At 53.2% G+C, this 17810-nt stretch overlaps 3 protein-coding genes across 3 annotated transcripts in view; all 3 read left to right on the plus strand.

Annotated features, from left to right (window-relative positions):
* The window catches only part of NCLIV_055070 (Ubiquitin carboxyl-terminal hydrolase, related), a gene marked incomplete at both ends in the record, with an annotated part of 4863 nt that extends 379 nt beyond the window's left edge, over positions 1-4484 (plus strand). The window contains 6 exons of the mRNA XM_003885061.1: positions 339-579; positions 1167-1403; positions 1953-2010; positions 2325-2917; positions 3494-3653; positions 3991-4484. Coding sequence (XP_003885110.1) covers positions 339-579; positions 1167-1403; positions 1953-2010; positions 2325-2917; positions 3494-3653; positions 3991-4484 — 1783 coding nt within the window. The remainder of the gene's footprint in view (positions 1-338; positions 580-1166; positions 1404-1952; positions 2011-2324; positions 2918-3493; positions 3654-3990) is intronic.
* A 3090-nt stretch (positions 4485-7574) lies between these two features.
* Positions 7575-11217, plus strand: NCLIV_055080 (putative zinc finger (CCCH type) protein; the record flags this gene model as incomplete). Its single annotated transcript, XM_003885062.1, has 4 exons — positions 7575-7885; positions 8149-8272; positions 8537-8607; positions 8883-11217. The coding sequence occupies 4 exons, from the start codon at positions 7575-7577 to the stop codon at positions 11215-11217; spliced, it is 2841 nt and encodes a 946-aa protein (XP_003885111.1).
* Positions 11218-13802: 2585 nt separating this feature from the next.
* On the plus strand, positions 13803-15104 carry NCLIV_055090 (conserved hypothetical protein; the record flags this gene model as incomplete). Its single annotated transcript, XM_003885063.1, has 3 exons — positions 13803-13816; positions 14301-14415; positions 14958-15104. The coding sequence occupies 3 exons, from the start codon at positions 13803-13805 to the stop codon at positions 15102-15104; spliced, it is 276 nt and encodes a 91-aa protein (XP_003885112.1).
* Between the last annotated feature and the right edge of the window lie 2706 nt (positions 15105-17810).

The raw sequence follows: 17810 nt of genomic DNA on the forward strand, positions 1-17810 counted from the left end.
CCCGCCTCGCAGGAACTCGTTCTCTACCGCTGGTCTTCTCGGCCTCCGCGCTTGGAGAACTCTCCTCGTTGGTTTTTTTTTCTCGGAATGTTCTCCTGTGAAACACGCACACCCTACGTTTCCGTTATGCTGAATCTCTGAAGTTACGTGTTCCTCTCTTCCACGCATTCTGTTTCCGTCCCTCTCTGTGTGTGTCTGTTTCTCTCATGTCTTCACTCCTTCTGCCTCTATCTCTCCTCTCTGTGTCGCTGTCTCTCCTCGCTGTGGTTCCATTTGTCTCTCTCTGCCGCGTTCTTTTCTCTTTCACGCTTCGCTGTGCTGTCTCTCTCTCGTTTCAGGACTTTGACGGGGGTGCCCGCGGATCGGCAGAAGCTGATGGCGAACCGCAAGCTGCTCAAGAGCGTGGAGGATCTGCGCGCAGCTGCCAAGGGAGGAAAGAGCGTGAAAGTGACAATGCTCGGAACTGCCGAAGGCGGCGAGTTGCAACAGCCGGCGGAGAAAACGGTCTTCCTCGAGGACCTCACGCCTGCACAGCAAGCCCAGCTGCTGCGAGAAAAAAACATCGAACCTCTGCCCACCGTGAGAAAAGGCCACGCCATAGTCGGGATCTCGAACGCCTCCCCAAAAACGAGCGTCTCTTTGTCTCCATGCGTGCAGCCATCGGTACCTCATTTTGTCTTCTTCTACACCTTTCCAAATGTCTACCTCTATCCATATCTCCATCTGTATATGCGTGTCGATGTATATCGACAGGCAGCCAGAACACACGCGCCGCGGACTCTCTGCCGCGAAAAAACCGGAATGTGACTCGTCCAATCGTCACAGAAACACAGAAATGCGTATATTTGTGTCACGAAGGAGGCAATACACAAGTCTACAAAGTGCACACAGCATTTGCATTCATATATATATATATATATATATATATATGTATATAGGTCCTCTTCGACACCCCTCCACATAAATATATATATATATATATATGTGTGTAAAGAGTTGATACTCGTACACTTGCGCACCTGTGGATCTTCCGCTTACTCCATCTGAATGCGGCATTTCTCTGTGTGTGTCCGCATCTGATGTGCGTCTCTAGTGAGGGAACTGGAGTTTCGTTCCTCGCGGTCAGTGCATGCATCTTTTCTGTGCTGCGGCCTCGTGGTTTTCAGGGCCTCACGAATCTGGGAAACACCTGCTATCTGGCGTCAGTCCTGCAGATGCTGAGGCCTTGCAGCGAGCTCACCCGAGCCATCAAAAGCGACATGCGAAACACGACCGGCGATTCTGCCGCCTCATACACGGCTCTCTCAGGCGCCGCCGGAGCTGTACATCGCCTGGCTGTCGCGCTGAAGGATTTTTACGGCCAGTGGGAGTCGACTGTCGGCGCTGTTCAGCCTGTGCTCCTCGTAAGAGAATCAGAAACCAAACCGGGCAACAGCCAGAAAGGCCCTGAGGCGGGGAGAGAAGAGGGTGAAGAGAGGGAGGAACGGAGGGAAGACAGGGACGGAGAGAAGAGAAGCGAGAGTGAAGACAGGGACGGAGAGAAGAGAAGCGAGAGTGAAGACAGGGACGGAGAAAAGAGAAGCGAGAGTGAAGAGAGGGACGGAGAAAAGAGAAGCGAGAGTGAAGACAGGGACGGAGAGAAGAGAAGCGAGAGTGAAGAGAGGCAAGAGAGAAGAGAAGCGAGAGCGAAGAGCGAGAGAGCGGCGCTTGTGGATGACGTGGAGGGTCGCGGAGGATGTGGAGAGTCCCCGAAGAGGCGCCGTGGTTTTCGGCGAGGAGAGGACCAGAAAAGCGGGAACGTGATGAGCGACGGGAAACCAAGACTGGCAGGTGTATGTTTTCTCCAGACTCGGCTGTTCGCGCCACCGCCTGGACAGTGCACGAATTCGTTCCGTTCCTTCACGGGATTTCACGTCTTTGTCTCTCTGTGGATTTTCTGCCGTTTTTTTTAGGTCCATGCCATTCGAGAGGCCTTTCCTCAGTTTGCGAGAAAAGCTCCTGCGGCGCCGGGTGAGCCGTCCAACCCGTCCCTGAGAATCTCGAGGCGAAACCGCATATGCCACGGGGTGTATATGCAGATCTATGTAAATTTATGTAAACATGTGTCGGGTTGCGCTGTGAAGTGCAGTCTGCCAATGTTGGGATGCATGCACAGAGGGGTACAAATTGGCGTGTGGATTTCGACGAAGCAGCAATTTGTATGAAACATCTAGCTGCCTTTGGACGCATGCATATACACGTGAACATCTTTCTCTATGCGTAGGCGCGAATCACAGAGTTTCATTTGACTCTCTTGTGTTTTCTGTCCTTTTTTCTCTCGGTAGGCGGCCTGGGAGGGGGTTTTATGCAGCAAGATGCAGAGGAGTGCTTCAGCTGTTTGATGACGGTGTTAAGCGACAGCTTGCCGGTGTCGCAGAACCGGAAGGCGTTCGAGGCTCTTCCAGCTCGGTACGAAAAGGCCTCGAACTTTGTCGATGCTTTGTTTGCCTTCGACATGCGTGTAACTACCCGACGCGAGCGCGGAGGAACGGCTCTCGCGGACGCCGAGGGCGACGCACCGGCGGCTTCTCCAGAGATAAAGCGGGACAAAAACACAAAGTTCACCTGCTTCCTAGGCACCATGCAGAACCCGATCAACACCCTCGACGAGGGCCTCAAGTTCTCCCTCGCAGAAGAGCGCATCGATTTAGGCGCAGCCTCTGCAGGCTCGGCACAGACAGGCGCTGCTGGTGCAGGCTCTGAAGCAGCGAGTGTGACGCTCGTGCGGTCGATGCAGTTCGAGACGCTGCCTTTCTACTTTCTCGTCCAGTTCATGAGGTTCGAATGGAAACGCGCCGGTGGGCAGGCGGAAAAGGCCAAAGTCTGCAGAAGCGTGAAATTCGGGCCGACCCTCGACCTGTACATGCACTGCACCGATGTAAGGAAAGTTCGAAGCGCCGAAACGGTGGATGCCCATGCGCCCGATACCCGCAATCTGTATCTGTGTGGCTGTACCGCCAACGTGTAGGATTCCATGTGGACATTCGTGTCTGTGGCCGTGTGTTCGGCTTCAAGGCGTGAAACCAGAAGTGCACCTGGGCACATACAGAGAAAATATGCTGTATCTTCAGCACTGCTTTAGCTCCCAAATAGCTGTGTCTCGCGGCCCCTTGTTTTCACGCACGAACCTCTTTATCAGCGCGTCAATACGTGTTTGCTGTAGATCAAAGGGCCGATAGTGGGACCGGTGTGTGTATGGTTTGTGTATATCTAAGCGTGCGCATGTGTTCTTTATGCATGCTCATGTAATCACGCGTATCTGTGCATGCGATTTTTGTACCTGCGTAGCATGGTGGCCATCCCGTGTACAGGGTCTCGCGCTTGGGAAGAGTCCCCCCCGCTGGCCTTCGCCTTTCTTCGTAAACGTGCACCTTTCTTTTTTCTCGTTTTAAGGAAGAAACGCTGTCTCTTGTGTATCTTTGACGGCTCGGGCTGCCTTCTTTGTGCTTCGCAGGAGTTGAAGGAGAGCCTTCGCATCGGGCGCGCCGTCGTGGCTCTTCGACGAGAAAGGGAAGCAGGCGGTGTGAAGGACACGCAAAGAGAAGATGAGGCGAATGCGGGCAAAGAGACGAGCGCAGTTGCTGCGGCTTCCGACGCCGTCATGGCTGACGAGAGTGAGTTGACCGGAAACGCGGTGGACAGGCCGTTGCGCAGACGAGGCAGAGACACCTGGGAAAGGCAAGCATCAGTAGATGTAGTATAGGAACGGGTCGAAAACGGATGTACATCGGTTGATGCAGAGCTTCAAACCTAACACGACAGTGTTTCTATCGAGGATCATCGAGGACTCTCTGCTCAAGGTGGTATGTCTCTTTGCATCCCATGCATTGAGAGAGGGATAGATGAAGAGGTGTTTAGAGATATTTAGAGACATAGAAACGTATGCGGATTTTCGTGTCGTGTGCGGTGTCGACCGTGGTTGCATTTTTGTTTCCGTGTTTGGCATCGCAGAGACTCCCGCGTCAACTGAGCCGTCGGCTGCAGGTGACAGTACGGTGTATCGCACGGGGTTTTTCCAGCTGTTGGGGATTGTGACTCACCAAGGCCGGCATGCAGACACTGGGCACTACGTGGGGTGGACGAAGAAAGACCAGCGGGAGCCTCGTGTCATCGAGAAAGAGAAGAAGCAGAAGGAGAGAGAGGAGGAGCGGAAGCGAGAAGAGAACCCGAGTGGAGTGGCCTTGAAGAAGAAGAAGGCCGCACCAGTTGACATGTGGGTCAAATTCGACGACGACAAAGTCACCGAGACACCGTGGGACCAGATCGACCTGGCTGGCGGACGCAGCGACTACCACATTGCCTATCTCCTTTTGTTTCGAGAGATTCTTGTGGACGCGACAGAGGAGGAAGTGCAGACGGTTGAGAAGAGCCACGCAGAGCAAATGGCGCAAGCTCAGGCTGTGAACAAGCTGCCTAACGGCGAAGAGAAAAAGGCGCAAGAGTAGAGGCGCGCGGGTGGCAGAGAGGGTTGGGGGCCGAACAGTGGAAAGAAAACCAAACGGGAAGCGAAAGATTTGGTCACTCTCTACCCACACCGGCAGAGGGTGCGCAGAAAACGCATACACAAACATGTGGAGACACCTGTCGATGTAGAAATATACATTATGCAGGCATACCTGCGTAGGTGTGCCCCGGGCAACGTCGTGTGTCGCATAGGCAGGGATAGGAACTTTCTAGGCAGAACGTGTAACTTCAGAGACGAGCAAAAAGGTGCGATGTGACACTGTGTCGAACTCTGCACGCCCTACGTCAAAACTTGTGACATGCAGCTTTCGATTTCGTGTGGCCTCACAGGCAGCCACCCGTGGACGCATGTGTAGGCATGCAGGTTTCCTGGGTCATGCTGGTTGACCAGGCTGTGTTTTGCGGAGTCAGCAGAAGCATAAAAACAGCGGAGCCCGTAAAACTGCATTCTTGATCCGCCTTCTCAGCCGCGAACGGAGTCAGGCTTTTTCCTTCGCAACCCGACCGGAAAACTCAAAAGATCCTGTAAACAGAGATTCACGACCCTTGGGTAGGCAGGGACGGGACGCCGGTAGCCACACGAGCTTCGCGGCTTTTTGCTGCATTTCAACTTCGTCAGTGCACAGTGGGTCTCCCCGCGGCCAATTCGCTGCTCGAGTCGAAAACACCCTTTCGGAGCCGCTGTGTCCGCACAATTCCGACGCTGTGCAAGAATCGTGAGTCCACCAGCAACTGGCCGTGTCTGTAGTCCCCAATGGAGCCTTCCACTGTCTGAAGTGGCGCCGAGGATGTTGTCAGTCGGGATCTACGATCTCTCTGTTTCGGAGAAGAACCCACTGCGAACGCTTTGAAATGCCTTGGGCAACGGCAATCGACGCTCCAGCTCCTCGCCTGACACTGGCGTCAGAGGGTCTGGTCGAGCACAAAAAGAGAAGACTTTGTGCCGGACTACGAAATCCTCATCCGCGGCGATATTCGACACTCGATATCGCTTCTCCCGAGGAGCCTGGCGATACTGTCGCTTTCCGAAGTGTCGTTCCCTTGGCCGTGTGAACGATGGAGAAGCAATCACTGCAGCTAAAGCAGTGTACGCAAGGTCATGAGCCGCGCAGCGCATTCCCGTGGAGCACGAGTCCCGAATTTGCTGCCGGCGTGTCTCGCGAGATGACGAGGTCTACGGCACTGCTGCGAGGAAAGCTGTTGCCTTCAAAAATGTGTAGTCTCCATAAATGATCTTTTCCGGCACCCGTGCTTCATAAAAGGACAGCTTCCAGATGACAGCTCCGCTACAAAGCAAACCCGTGTTCATCATTGCGTTCGCACCCCTCAGTGCACACTCTTCTCAGTGTGCTGGTCCTCAGGAGCACTGGTGTGCTGGCAGCGTGTGATCGCCGCTGAGCACACATCTTGAAACGCCCTGTTTGGGCGCGTCGAACCAGCGATGGACAGAGGGGGGATAGATTCCAGCTCGCCACTCCGACGGGGGGTGGATCCCTCAGCAACGCGACGGCAGGCCTGACCAATGTGCTGGCCGTAGCGTCGAAACTGGCGAATGGGCGACCGGTGGTCGCTTCCTCCGAGACAAGTCAACTGGCTGAGTTACACCCATAAACTCTCACGTTGTTTCATCCTCTGTCTCCTATTATTCCCAGTGTGTTGCAGTGCCAATGAGATTGAAAGACAACATTTGTGGTCATTGCCACCGTTGCAAAGCACGCCCGTGCGAGGTAATCAAGCTCTTGCGTGAGAGACATTTGGTCTCCCTCGCCATAGAACACGCAAGGGTCTCTTGTTTTCTTGTCCTCCGGACAGTCAGGTTTTCCGGTAGACGTTTCCATGGCTGTTCAACAGCAAATTGCGGCAGCGCTTTCTTCGGTATATCGTGGCAGTGTAGTGGCTGAATTTACCAGCTCGAGAGACTAAGCCTGTGCCTCTGAGATTATTAATACAGAACAGTTCGATTGCGGCTCGTTGCGTGATTCCTCGTCGCGCGAGCGCCGACTTGAACCCAGACGCACGTTGCTGCGCTGCGTATTACGAGGAAACGCGCGATTCCGTGTGCTGAGTTCGCGACGGTAGATAAGGCAAATGCTTCAAATAGTGCCCGGATACGGTAGCTCAACCGCTTTGCTTGTGCATTTGATTCGTGGCGATGAGATACCCGTGCTTTTTCGCTGCCGGTGACTAAACCGCGACACACAGACCGGTTAAGTCTTTGGACGTGCCCAAGTCGTCGTGAGTGCCAGTCATGGTGCGCCTGGTGACGTGGATGTCCTCCACATGATTATGTGTCTTTTTTTTGGCAGTGTTAGCTCTTTCCTGTACAGCAGGAAAAAACTATAGGACTTGTACTTTCGCAGTTTAATACCCATCTGATACGAAGACGACATAGTTCCCCCAAAGCACCGTTTGCAAGATCTGATGGTGCTTGAGAGTGTGTTACTTACTGACGGGGAATTTGGCAACGAAGGTTGACCTTCCCAAAAATTTGGAAACGTTCAAAACGCAACTCTCTACTCATCAGACGTGTAGAGTGGAGTGCCGGTGACAGGCTTGTTCCGCAGATGCAGAGCACATGCTTGTAGTTGTGAAACTTTTTTTAGTCCCCAGCTGCCGTCGCTGAGACAGGGACTCGCGTCTGTGTCCCGCTGTCTGAAACAGACAGGCGGTTTCCGGTGTTCTCAGCTTCCTGACCAGTTGACACGCGAAGCCGAACTGTGGCCACTGCTAGCAGTGGCTGTCAAGATGTGGTCATGGTGATATCGTGAGGTAGCCCGTCCATTCCAAGGAACGTCATGGAGTAGGACCGGTAGCGCCGTCTCCCGTGAGGGAACCAGGTTGCTTGTTATCAGTGAGGGCAAGATTTTACGGTGTGGACCGTGTTTTAATTTCCCCGTGGAGGCGGAGGTGGGGGCTTACGCAGAATTGTGTCTGCCGAAAGCTGTGGTCTCAGCAAGCTGTATCAGTCTGGAAACGAAGACGTTCGGAGTCGAAGTCTCGTCCCAGTTCCGAGCGTCTTGTGTTTACGGCACCGATCTCTTCCCTTTTTCACACGTAAACGGGTCAAAGTGATGTGTGCTGAGGCAGTCGCGCGAAGGAAATCTGAAGTGCATCCCTGTACAGTAGAAATGGAGGGTTTAGCGGATGTCACTTGCATCATTAGATCGGAAGAAGTATCTGAGAAGAAGTGGGAAGAGGACGAAATGGGACGTTGTGCCAGTGGAAGTGGACAGAGCAACGCAACAAGCACCAGTGCTGGAGGAGACGGTCATGGGTGCAGAGAAGACGGGCCAATCGACGGTGGAGTTGACGTGGGATGCAGGGAACTGAAACGGCGACCCAGGCTCAAAAGAATGAAACTACAGTTCTACAAAACCAAAATGTGGGCAGTCAACAGTTGTCCTGTTTCGACGCAGTGAGGTGTCACGCTTTGTATGACGGACTACACTTCCAGTTGTATGAGTGCTGTTTTCTGCACCTCGTAGAAACCGACCAAGAAGTCCGGGGACATTGACAGGATTTTTTGTTACCGGTATAGCTTCATTACAAATTCCTTGCGGCAGGTTATCCTGGGCCATTGGTTCCCTGGCACGCCCCCGTTTATGGCCAATTACTGTGTTACTGCGTTTCATGTGCCTTGCGCAGGTGCCCATGGATGGCTCAGGGTAGATGCCTTCGGGGGCTGACTTGCCAGTATGCTCATTCGGAATGTGAGTTGAGTCCCCTGCCGAATCTGGTGAAGACCCGCATGTGCGAACTGTTAACGCTTGTAAGTTACAGAGAGGTGATGTCCGTGCGAGAGGTTACCGGCGGAAGTCTAGACACGCTGGGGAACACAAAGCACCCGATGATTCTTACAGTGGCTGACATGGTACAAGTGGAGGGAACACAAGAGAGCCATGAGGAGAGATGACATGTCTGTGCGTAGCGGTTTCGGGTAGAAATAATTTTTCTGCCTATCCAGACGCTGTTTGGTTCGCTAAGTCAATGCATCGCCGTTTCCTCTCTCTTGCAACATCGTTGTCTTCTTCAGACCGGAAGCTGCCCACGGCTTGCAAGCGAGTGCAAGTTTGCACACACCGCCGACGAACTTCGATCAACTGAGTGAGTTTCCGGCCATTTGCACGCCCCGGTACTTCCTCGTCAGGCTGAACATCTGTACAGCTGACTACGTGGTGGTGGGAACTTGTGGTAGCTCAGTTTCTAAGAATGCTGCAGGCAGTCATCTGGATGCATCCGAAGCGATACCAACATGCTCACAATTATAGTGCGAGCGTATCGGACATACACTACAGGGAGCCGAGGACTTCGACAGCAAACGAGCAAATCGGTCTGTTTTGACAGCTAAACGTGGCAGTACATCTTTTCTGTGTATTCAGGATTTTCGCCCGGAGCAAGATGTGTCCCTTGTTCCTTTCTGGGCGGTGTACAGCGAACGAGAATTGCCGGTATGCTCATAGCGCTCAGGAGTTACGGAAAGCGTCTGTCGCATCGGCGCTGTTCTTGCAGAAGCACCCCTGCCGGCATCTTCAGGCAAATAAGAGCGTTGCTGGAACGGGAACGGGAAATCGCGGTTGCGTTACCAGCACGAATGACACGATCCTGGCGAAGAAGAAAGAAGAAAATACCACCAATGAGTCGCGGACCGACGTGTCTCCGAGCAGCTCTACGACAGCGAGAGATTTTATGTCGATAGACGCACATCCGAAGTTCACACTTCGATATTCCTCTTCTAAATCAGATATGACACCACCAGTACGCTCTTTTTCGCGTCGTCCCTACAGCGGTATTCCGATCCAGCGGCGTCTCATGCCTTCGGTGTTTCTGTGCTCTGCTTCGGGAGGGGATGCCTTGCGAAGACTGTCTTCTTGCTCAGAGGCAGGCGGCGGTTCCTTGTCGCTTCCTTCCAGTCCCAAAGACTGTGCCGCTCCGGGTACGCCTACTTCGTTACCCGGAGGTGGGCGACAAATGCAAGCCATCGCTCGTTTCTATCCCGTTCCACAACCTCCACCGCCAGACGATTCGGCGGTTGCGGTGTTGCCAACGGCGAATCGCATCATCCCTTCCCTAAAGGAGGCAAAGGCTTGTAAGCAGAAGCCCCAGCTGCACTCGGGAGTGCCCAAGCAAGAAGACGGAGCCCGTCCGCACATTGGGGACCGTCTGCAAAAGTATCCTGATCGAAAGGGGCGTAAAGGGTCAGGCTGGTCACTGTCAGGGAGAGGGACGTCTTGCAGCAGTTCTCGAACAAGTTTGTCTTCGTTGGGTTTCGCCAAAGACAGTTTCAGGGGCCAGACGGATGTATTTGCGTCGCATACTGAAGGGCAAGGATATCAGCGGCGCACACGGGACAAGCAAGAAGGACCTTCAAAGATTTCGGAAACGGGTACACCGGCACCGCGCAAGGCATCGTTCAGTGAAACTGGTGTGGAAACAGCAGGGTCGCAGATGCAGTCGGAGTTAACATTGGACGCAGTGCAAACAGCGAAAAACGAAACTGCATGTTCACAGGCAGGGAGCGACGATAGACTAGGTAAACAGGTGACTTCACCCGCTTCGAGCGGGGCACCAAGATTCCCATCAGAAGGACAAACCACTGAAACTGTAGACCCATTGGCGTCTACGTCACCAGCTACCGGGACCCAGAATGAAGAACCGAATCGGAGTGAAGGTGGGCCGCTTCCAGGGTGCACACCCTCTACCCAGGAGCAGGCTTCAAATACAGGCTGGCGTGAACAGCAATCAGTGCAACAGCCGGCCGCTCCTGATCGGATGCCGTTACAACGGCAGTGGCGTTCTTTCAGTGCTCGCAGCCGGAACAGAGGGGGAAGTTCCCGTACATCTCCACTACCGTGGCTGGCGCAAGACAGGTCTCGACAGCCCAATGGATTGGCCGTCCATAGCAATGGACGTTCTGCTCCTGTTGTTGCGATTAGACGGTCAACGCAGGTGGAAGTCGCCGATCTAAGCAGACCCGCATCCGGCTTTTCCCACGGGGGCACGAGGAAACCGAGCAGAGCTCGTCTCGCAGGAGGCAATGCAGTCAACTTACGGCAGCTTCAGCGACCCGTGCCAACCGCTTTCGTACGTCCTGTGTTCGCTAGCGTTGCAGAACAAACACGGCCGGTGCCCGCTTGGAATTTCGTGCAGACAGGCGGGTATCCAGGGTCGTCTACTCCTGACACGTGGCCGTTTTCCTACGAGGGCATTCCAGGCACGCCGATATATCCGTGCGAACAGAGCCTGTCGTCTTTCCCGTATGTGCCCGACAGCCGGCTGGCTTCTCCAGACTCGTGCATGTCTAGGACAAGTTTCAGCACACAAAGCAGCGGAAGCACCGTTGCCACCCCGCATGGGATGTCATCTGCGCCATACCCCGCAGCGGCTGCCGGCTCACTTTTGATGACATGTCAAAGCCGCGCGGGCAACGGAGAGGCGGAACAGGGACTCCCACAGCCATCTGTTCAGACTGAGTCCACCATACGTCCTGCAGGGCGCGTAATACTGTATGGCTCAGCTGACCAGGCTGCGTGTTACTCGGGAGGCTGTGGCGTAGGAGCGGCGTTTCCCGGGGGGATGGACAGGCAGCGACAGGTGCTGTATTTGCCTCATTCGACTCTCGGGCAGTCAATGCAGTCTTTGCCTCTTGATGTGATTCTGCCCAAACTATCGGCGGAGGTTCTGAAGGCCTCAGAACCCGACCGGTACGAGGATTAGCGAAGGGATGCCGACGATCCGTATGTGCCAGTCCTGCTTCCCAGCGGGAACTCTTTTCGGAACTTTAGGGACCGTAGATGTTTGGCAAGTGTGTCATACCAATGACAGGGCAACGTGTATTTGATGCGCTCTGGGGTGAACCAGCGAAGCGCGCGCAACCAGGCGTGGCAGGGAAGTTGCTACGGAGAGCGTCGTGGACAGTGAAACAAAAGGAGATCTGGAGAAGGCAATCCGCCCTTTGGCGATGCTGCCGTAATCCAAATTTTTATGGTGCAACCACTCAGGTTCACGATCCAGCAGGTCAGGGGAACCGTGACTGCTTCATAAGAAATCTGTGGATGCAATGAAACGCTGACCGGAACGTGGGTGACATGCCAGTGAGTGGTAAAAACTGTGCCCCCCTTAGGAACATAATGAGTATGTGCCATCCGGTACATCAAGGCCCGACATGGCAGACTATGTGATCGCAGCTGCTGCGCGCCGTACACTAAAAGTCACGCAGGATCAGCCGGGTACCTGTGCGGACACGTGAGTCCACTCTTGTGGTTCTTCGTTAGGGTTTCACTCTATTGTTGTCACAGTATCCAGGTTTAGGAAAACAGAGGGATTTCGACACATTGCTTTGAGTCGAGTCGCAGGCATTGTTGCATTCATCAAAGGAAATGGCAGATGCGGCAAGGGACGGCATCGCTCAACATGCGCGTACTACTACCCCTGGGTTGTGTACGTGAGTACGATCACGGTAGTCAGTACAGATTTGGACTGGCAAACTGAAATCAGAGGGCGCTGATGGCGACAGATAGGAAGTCTATAGTAACCTCTGCTAAAACCTACCCATGCGGTGGGCAGCGAGCAACAGGGTGAAACGGGTGTCTGCCTCATGCAAGGAGAGTGAAGTACCGATGCTTTATAGAAAAGAGAGACCGACAGTGATGGAGACAGCAAATCCAGCTCAAAAACTCGCTGAAGGAGTGACAACTCCGTAGAGGTAATTTAGGGAGGAGACTGGACAGGTGAACTGTGCTGAAGAAACTACCTGTCTCAGGTGACCCGGGGGTGTATGTGAGAGTTTTTTATTTCGGTAGCCGAAGTCCCTGGAAAAGGGGGACTGTTGATACGTTAATTAAGAATAGATTCGTCGAGCTGGGTTTCCTGTGTACATGCAGAATCCGTGTAGAGCGACAAAGAACTTTTTTTCTAGATAGAATGGAAGGGTTTCTCGCGGCTGCGTGGCTAAAGACGGTCGAGTGGCTGTGCGTTAGAGACTTCCGCCGCGCATGCAAGCATGCTTTTGCACAGACACCCCAACCTTCCCGCCTTTCCTTTCTGCCGCCTTTCCGTTGCCCCATTCTGGGTCATTTTCTCACGAGACACTATCCCGAAGATGTTCTAGTGAAAGCGACTTCTCTGCGGTGGAACGCTTGTCCTTCCGTCGTTCGACTTTCGCGCACGCCCTTTCAAGAGTCGAGGCCTGCCTTCAGCCCCAGAGAAACAACGACTACTGTACCTGCCAAGAGTCCTCTTCTTTTGGAAACTCGGAACTCAACACACATTCTCAATTTCTTCATGGTACGTCGGGGAATAGCGAAACGTTTTTTGGATGTTACCGGACCTATCCCACGTTCGGAGCAACCAACTCGTATGCCAAGAACTCCGTACCTCTAGTTCCGTTTTCACTTCGCCCGCATTTGCCGTCCAAATGTCGCCTATCTTTAACGTTCACTCACCTGTCTTCAACTCTCTCTCTCAACTGGCAAGGACGTAACTTCCGGTGTACTGGCATGGCTGCCCTCGCTCATTCGAGCGAAAAAGCAGCGCTGCTCCGCTTGGAACACCCCGGCCGCCGTGGGATACTGGTTGACTCTACGAACCTGACATCGTGCCACTTACCTTTTTTTTTCATTGGTGAGAGGCGTGATCAAAGGGAAGGCACATGTCCTCATTTTCATTCGCCTTCCTCTGGAATCAACACAATCAGATGACGACGTTACAATGGTCCTTGCCCGCGAGACAACTCTAACGTGGATGAATGTTCTCTTCGGTCTCGTCTCCTTTGTTCCAAATGGCGAGCAGGGCGGACCGAGACGACCTGTATACTGATCGCCCCCGAACGCTTCGATGGAGTCGTTTTCCCTCCTCCGTTTCCTGACTAACGACTGTGTGGCTGGGCCGTGCCTCAGAGCCCAGAAGCTTGCGTAGCTACACAGCCCCTTCCCAGGCATGCTCCAGCTTGCACATCGTGGCTGAGATTCCTACTTGTGACTCTCCTGTCATATATGTTTATTTATATGCATACATGCACGTAGGTGTGGGTGCACTTGGGCTGCCTGATCTCCTTTTTCCTGTGGACCCGAACAACGGCGTGTAGCGAAGCAGTACCCTTAAACAGTTGTGCTCTCTTTGATTTTCTCTTATTGTAGGCTCGGCTCGTCTTCCAGCTTTTGCAGGAAATATCGACAAGCTGTACCTCTCCGTCCCTCACTGGTGTCTGCGGGTGTGAAAGTCTCCGGCGCGTCTCTTCTTTCTCAGTCACCGCACTTTCGGCCGTCGCTCGTCTCTCTTCTTGATTTCCAAACAACTCCAGAATGGCTGACAAGGCGTAAGCATCTACCTTTTCGTCGCCAACAGACCTTTCCTTCGTGTGTGCCTGGTTTGTATCCTCTTGAATCGTCGCTCCTGCAAATCCGCCTCAGGAGAAAATTCTCTGTATTCTCTCTCAATGAATTCTCAAAGAGTCTGGTACCCGTGGCAACCTCGTAGACTGGCCGTAACACACGCAAATTTGCAAGCACACATGCACCGAACTGCCAACCCTGCATGGACTTGTTCCTCGCGTTCCCTGTCTCGTTTCCGACCAAGGCGTCTGTACAGACACCGCATACCGGTCTTCCTCTCGTTTCTTTAACGTTTCGCCTTTCTCTCTCGTCTGCTGAAATGTGATTCTTGCCTCTCTTTGCTCGTGGCAGCTCTCCACAAGAGCCGCGCGACCTTGCCCGAGAACTCCGCTTTTCTCTGTCGCTTACCCGTTCAGTATCTTCCTCGTTATGGTTTACATGTGCCTTTTGCCTTTTTCTCTTTTTCAGCGGAAAAGTCTCGTTCAAAATTACCCTCGCGTCCGACTCCAAGCAGCCGTTCAAGGTGCTTTCCGTGCCCGACGCCACGCCGTTCTCTGCAGTCATCAAATTCGCCGCAGAAGAGGTCTGGTTCTTCTGTCTTCGGAAACGGAATACAGCCTGAATCGCCCCTCGCGTGCCGACATGCAGATGCATGCTGTTTCTCTTTCGAACACAAAAGAACTGTCACCTCTGCATACACCCACAGATGTTTTACATGTGCACATGCGTGTGTAGATAAGCGTGTATCTCGTTACAACCGTATAGGAATGTGTACATGCGTTTGGTTCTAGTCTGGCGATCCACGAATTCAGGTCACACTGAAACGGACATGCGTTTTTGCAGAGACACGCATTGGCAATAGGAGCTGTGTACAGGGTGACCCCAGAGAGCAGTCTTTTGGCGGCTGTGCTGCGAGACATGCGAGCCAGAGTCCAGAAACCCCTCTGCGTGTGTGGACGCGATGCTCGCCACGAAACTCTCTCTTGAGTGTGATCTTCTCACCAGCTAGTCATTGCCCACGGCTCCCTGGGTGGTTCTTCCGTGTTTTTCTGTCCTCTCTCTCCGCGTGAGCCTTCTGTTCGTGTTCGGAAGACTGTTTTTTTTGTCTGGTGTGTTCTCGCGCAGTTCAAAGTGAGTGCAGCGACATGCGCATGCATCACGAATGACGGCGTCGGCATCAACCCTCAGCAGTCTGCTGGTGTCATTTTCCTCAAGCATGGAGGCGACTTGAAATTGATTCCGCGCGATCGCGTGGGTTCGTCTCGCGCCTAAAACCCTGCGTCTCTCCGACACAACTAGGGAAACACCCGCCGCTGTGTTCCCTCGTCTCCTCTCACCCCCCGGAGGTGTGTATCGCTACTCTCGCATGCAACGCTGCCTTGGCTTCCCTCTCTTTGCAGCGACTGGATCACCTCTGGTTTTTGTCTCTTTCCGTTGTTTCGTGCTTTCTCGCCTCTCTCTGACTCTGCGGCGCTTCTCTGGTCGACTCCACTCGCTTTCTCACACGCCTAACGGGAGCAGAGGGCGTGGACCAAACGCGATCCGATAAGCACGCATGCACTTTCACAGTTCTACGCATGCAGAGAGGCGTTGGGAGATGGAGAGCGACATGTACACACTTGCATGCATGTGTACGTCTGGATCCTGTGTGTGGCTGAGAGAGAAGGACGCCCCGTGTTTGTGCAGGTTTTAGTCGTTCGCGTGGGCTGTTTTTTTCGCACTCTCAAGACGAGCGTTGTGCTGCCGAGTCACTCGCTGTTTGGCAAAAACACCCACCAGCCGCCTCGGAGCAGAAGCCACCCGCGTTGCACAAGTCGCACACGGGCGACGGACGGCGTTCGGTTTTCCCAGCTGCCAGAAATGCGAGAAGCCACCCCGAAACGAGAAAGCGAGGCTCAGTAGGCAGAGAGTGTAGAGGGGGAAAGACGAGAAACATTGGAGAAGAGAGAAAAGCAGAGGGAGAGTTTCATACCCATTATCCTAGTCTTCTAGATGCATATATACATATACATATATATTGGATAGGAGTGCAGGAATAGTGTTTTGGGGGAGAGGAAATGAGATAGGGGAGGTGGGCTGGAATGATGCGCGTCTATGTGGAAAAAAAGTGGAGACGACTAAGTTCAAGAAGACGCTTAGGTGAGGCGCGTTTCGGACCAGCGTTCGTTGGATTCGCCTGCTTCGCCTGACTGGATGACATTCCGACCACGGAAAAACGAGGACTCTGTTCGTTGTCACACGGATTTTCTAGATCCGGGTTTTTCAAATCCGCCTATTTTCTTTACTAGTAATCTAGGTAAGCAGCTCGGCCGGCGGTCATAATATTTCCTCAGACGAACGGGCCGAGAAGACGCACACGAACAGGCCAAGGAATCCACCGCCGCAGTGTGAGCCGGTTTGGATCCACCCCCACAGCCGTTGCACGAGACCCTCCTCACCCCGAGAAGAAACGTACTTTCGCATCTCTCGGACACGTTTCTCGACTGTATGTACACCCCGTGTCTCTGCCTTTCCAGATGCATGAGGTGTGCCGCGTCGCGATGCGGGAAACAGCGCCAGGAGGCACGCAGAGCAGTGACGGTTTTCTCCAAGCATGCGACGATTGGAATTTGTTCTCGCCACCTGAATCTGCGCGTGTCACCCTGCTTGGCATCACTGAGGTGCTGCGTTGAGTTCTGTCGTCTGCGATTAAACGTCCCGCGCTGCCTGCTGTCTGTACACTTCATGCCCCCAACCACGAGGCAGCGGCCAACAGACTTTCCTCGGCTTTTTCAACAGCATGCTTGTCAAGCCCTCAGACACTCCAGGACGAAAGCCACTTTCGCTTTGGCGTGCGCAGTGCCTTCTTCATTTAAAGCCACACGAACAGCCCTGCACACACAACGAAAACACGCACCTTGCTCCATGTTGATAATTATTCACACATATAAAAAATATATACACACATATATGCGTATGGATACGAATATATACATATTTATATTTATATCTTTGTAGTTAAGTATACACGCGTGTGCGACACACTTCAGTTAAAATTCACGAACAAGCTGGTGTCCGTTTCCTCTGCACTAGGCATCCCCTCTGACCCGTTTGGGGTGTATGTACATTGGGCGCGAGCCACTCTTTTTACCCATGGCTGCAGAGAGTACACCAAAACTTGCACCCCAAAGCACGTTTGTCTGGGATCCGTTTCCAGTGTGCCTTACTGTCCCATTGCCATGGTGACTTGCAGCGCGTCCTGAACGACCCTTGCTTGCATTGCTTCTTTCGCTCGACTACAGCTTCTGCCACGGTGCGAGGCTTCGCCCTCATCTGCGTCACTGCCCTCGGCCTCTTTCTTATCCGAGGTCTCTCTTTGCGCGGCTTCGCAGGGAGGGGTGGCGAAGCGAGAGAGCAACTCCAGACACGCAGAGACAGATCGACGAGGATCCTGGAAGAGGCCAAGAAACGCGGCACTTTGCAGTCGCTTAAAACGAAGAAAGATGCTTGGTGAAAATGAAGACAAACACAATTCACTGCCCAGTCGCCGAGCCGTCGTCCAGCGACACACCCATGCTGCGAATCACGCGAAGAAACGTTGGAAGAAACAAAAACAGAAACGGAGAAGGAGAAAAAACGGAAATATGCATAAATAAGCATGCACTTCCACATCGGCATATATATACATATATGTATACATACGAACCATGTGTACATATGCATATAATTAAACAGATATCAAAGTAATTCTGTCTGTCCGTCTGTCTTCTCTTTCTCGCTCTCTCTCTCTCTCTCTCTATATATATATATATATATAGGGCTTTCAGCGCTACAAGTCGAGAAGTGGAAGGCTGAGAATGGCCCAAGAGAAAAGGGAAATGGAGAACAGAATAGCAGCACGATATGCAAAGGGAAGAACCGTGAGGAAGAAGAGAGAAGAGACAGTCGAAGGGCGAGAACACGGCCAAAGAGAAGACGCCGCGAGGGAAGACATGCATC

The sequence above is a fragment of the Neospora caninum genome, chromosome XI (genome assembly GCF_000208865.1).
Source record: "Neospora caninum Liverpool complete genome, chromosome XI".
Classification (NCBI taxonomy): domain Eukaryota; phylum Apicomplexa; class Conoidasida; order Eucoccidiorida; family Sarcocystidae; genus Neospora; species Neospora caninum.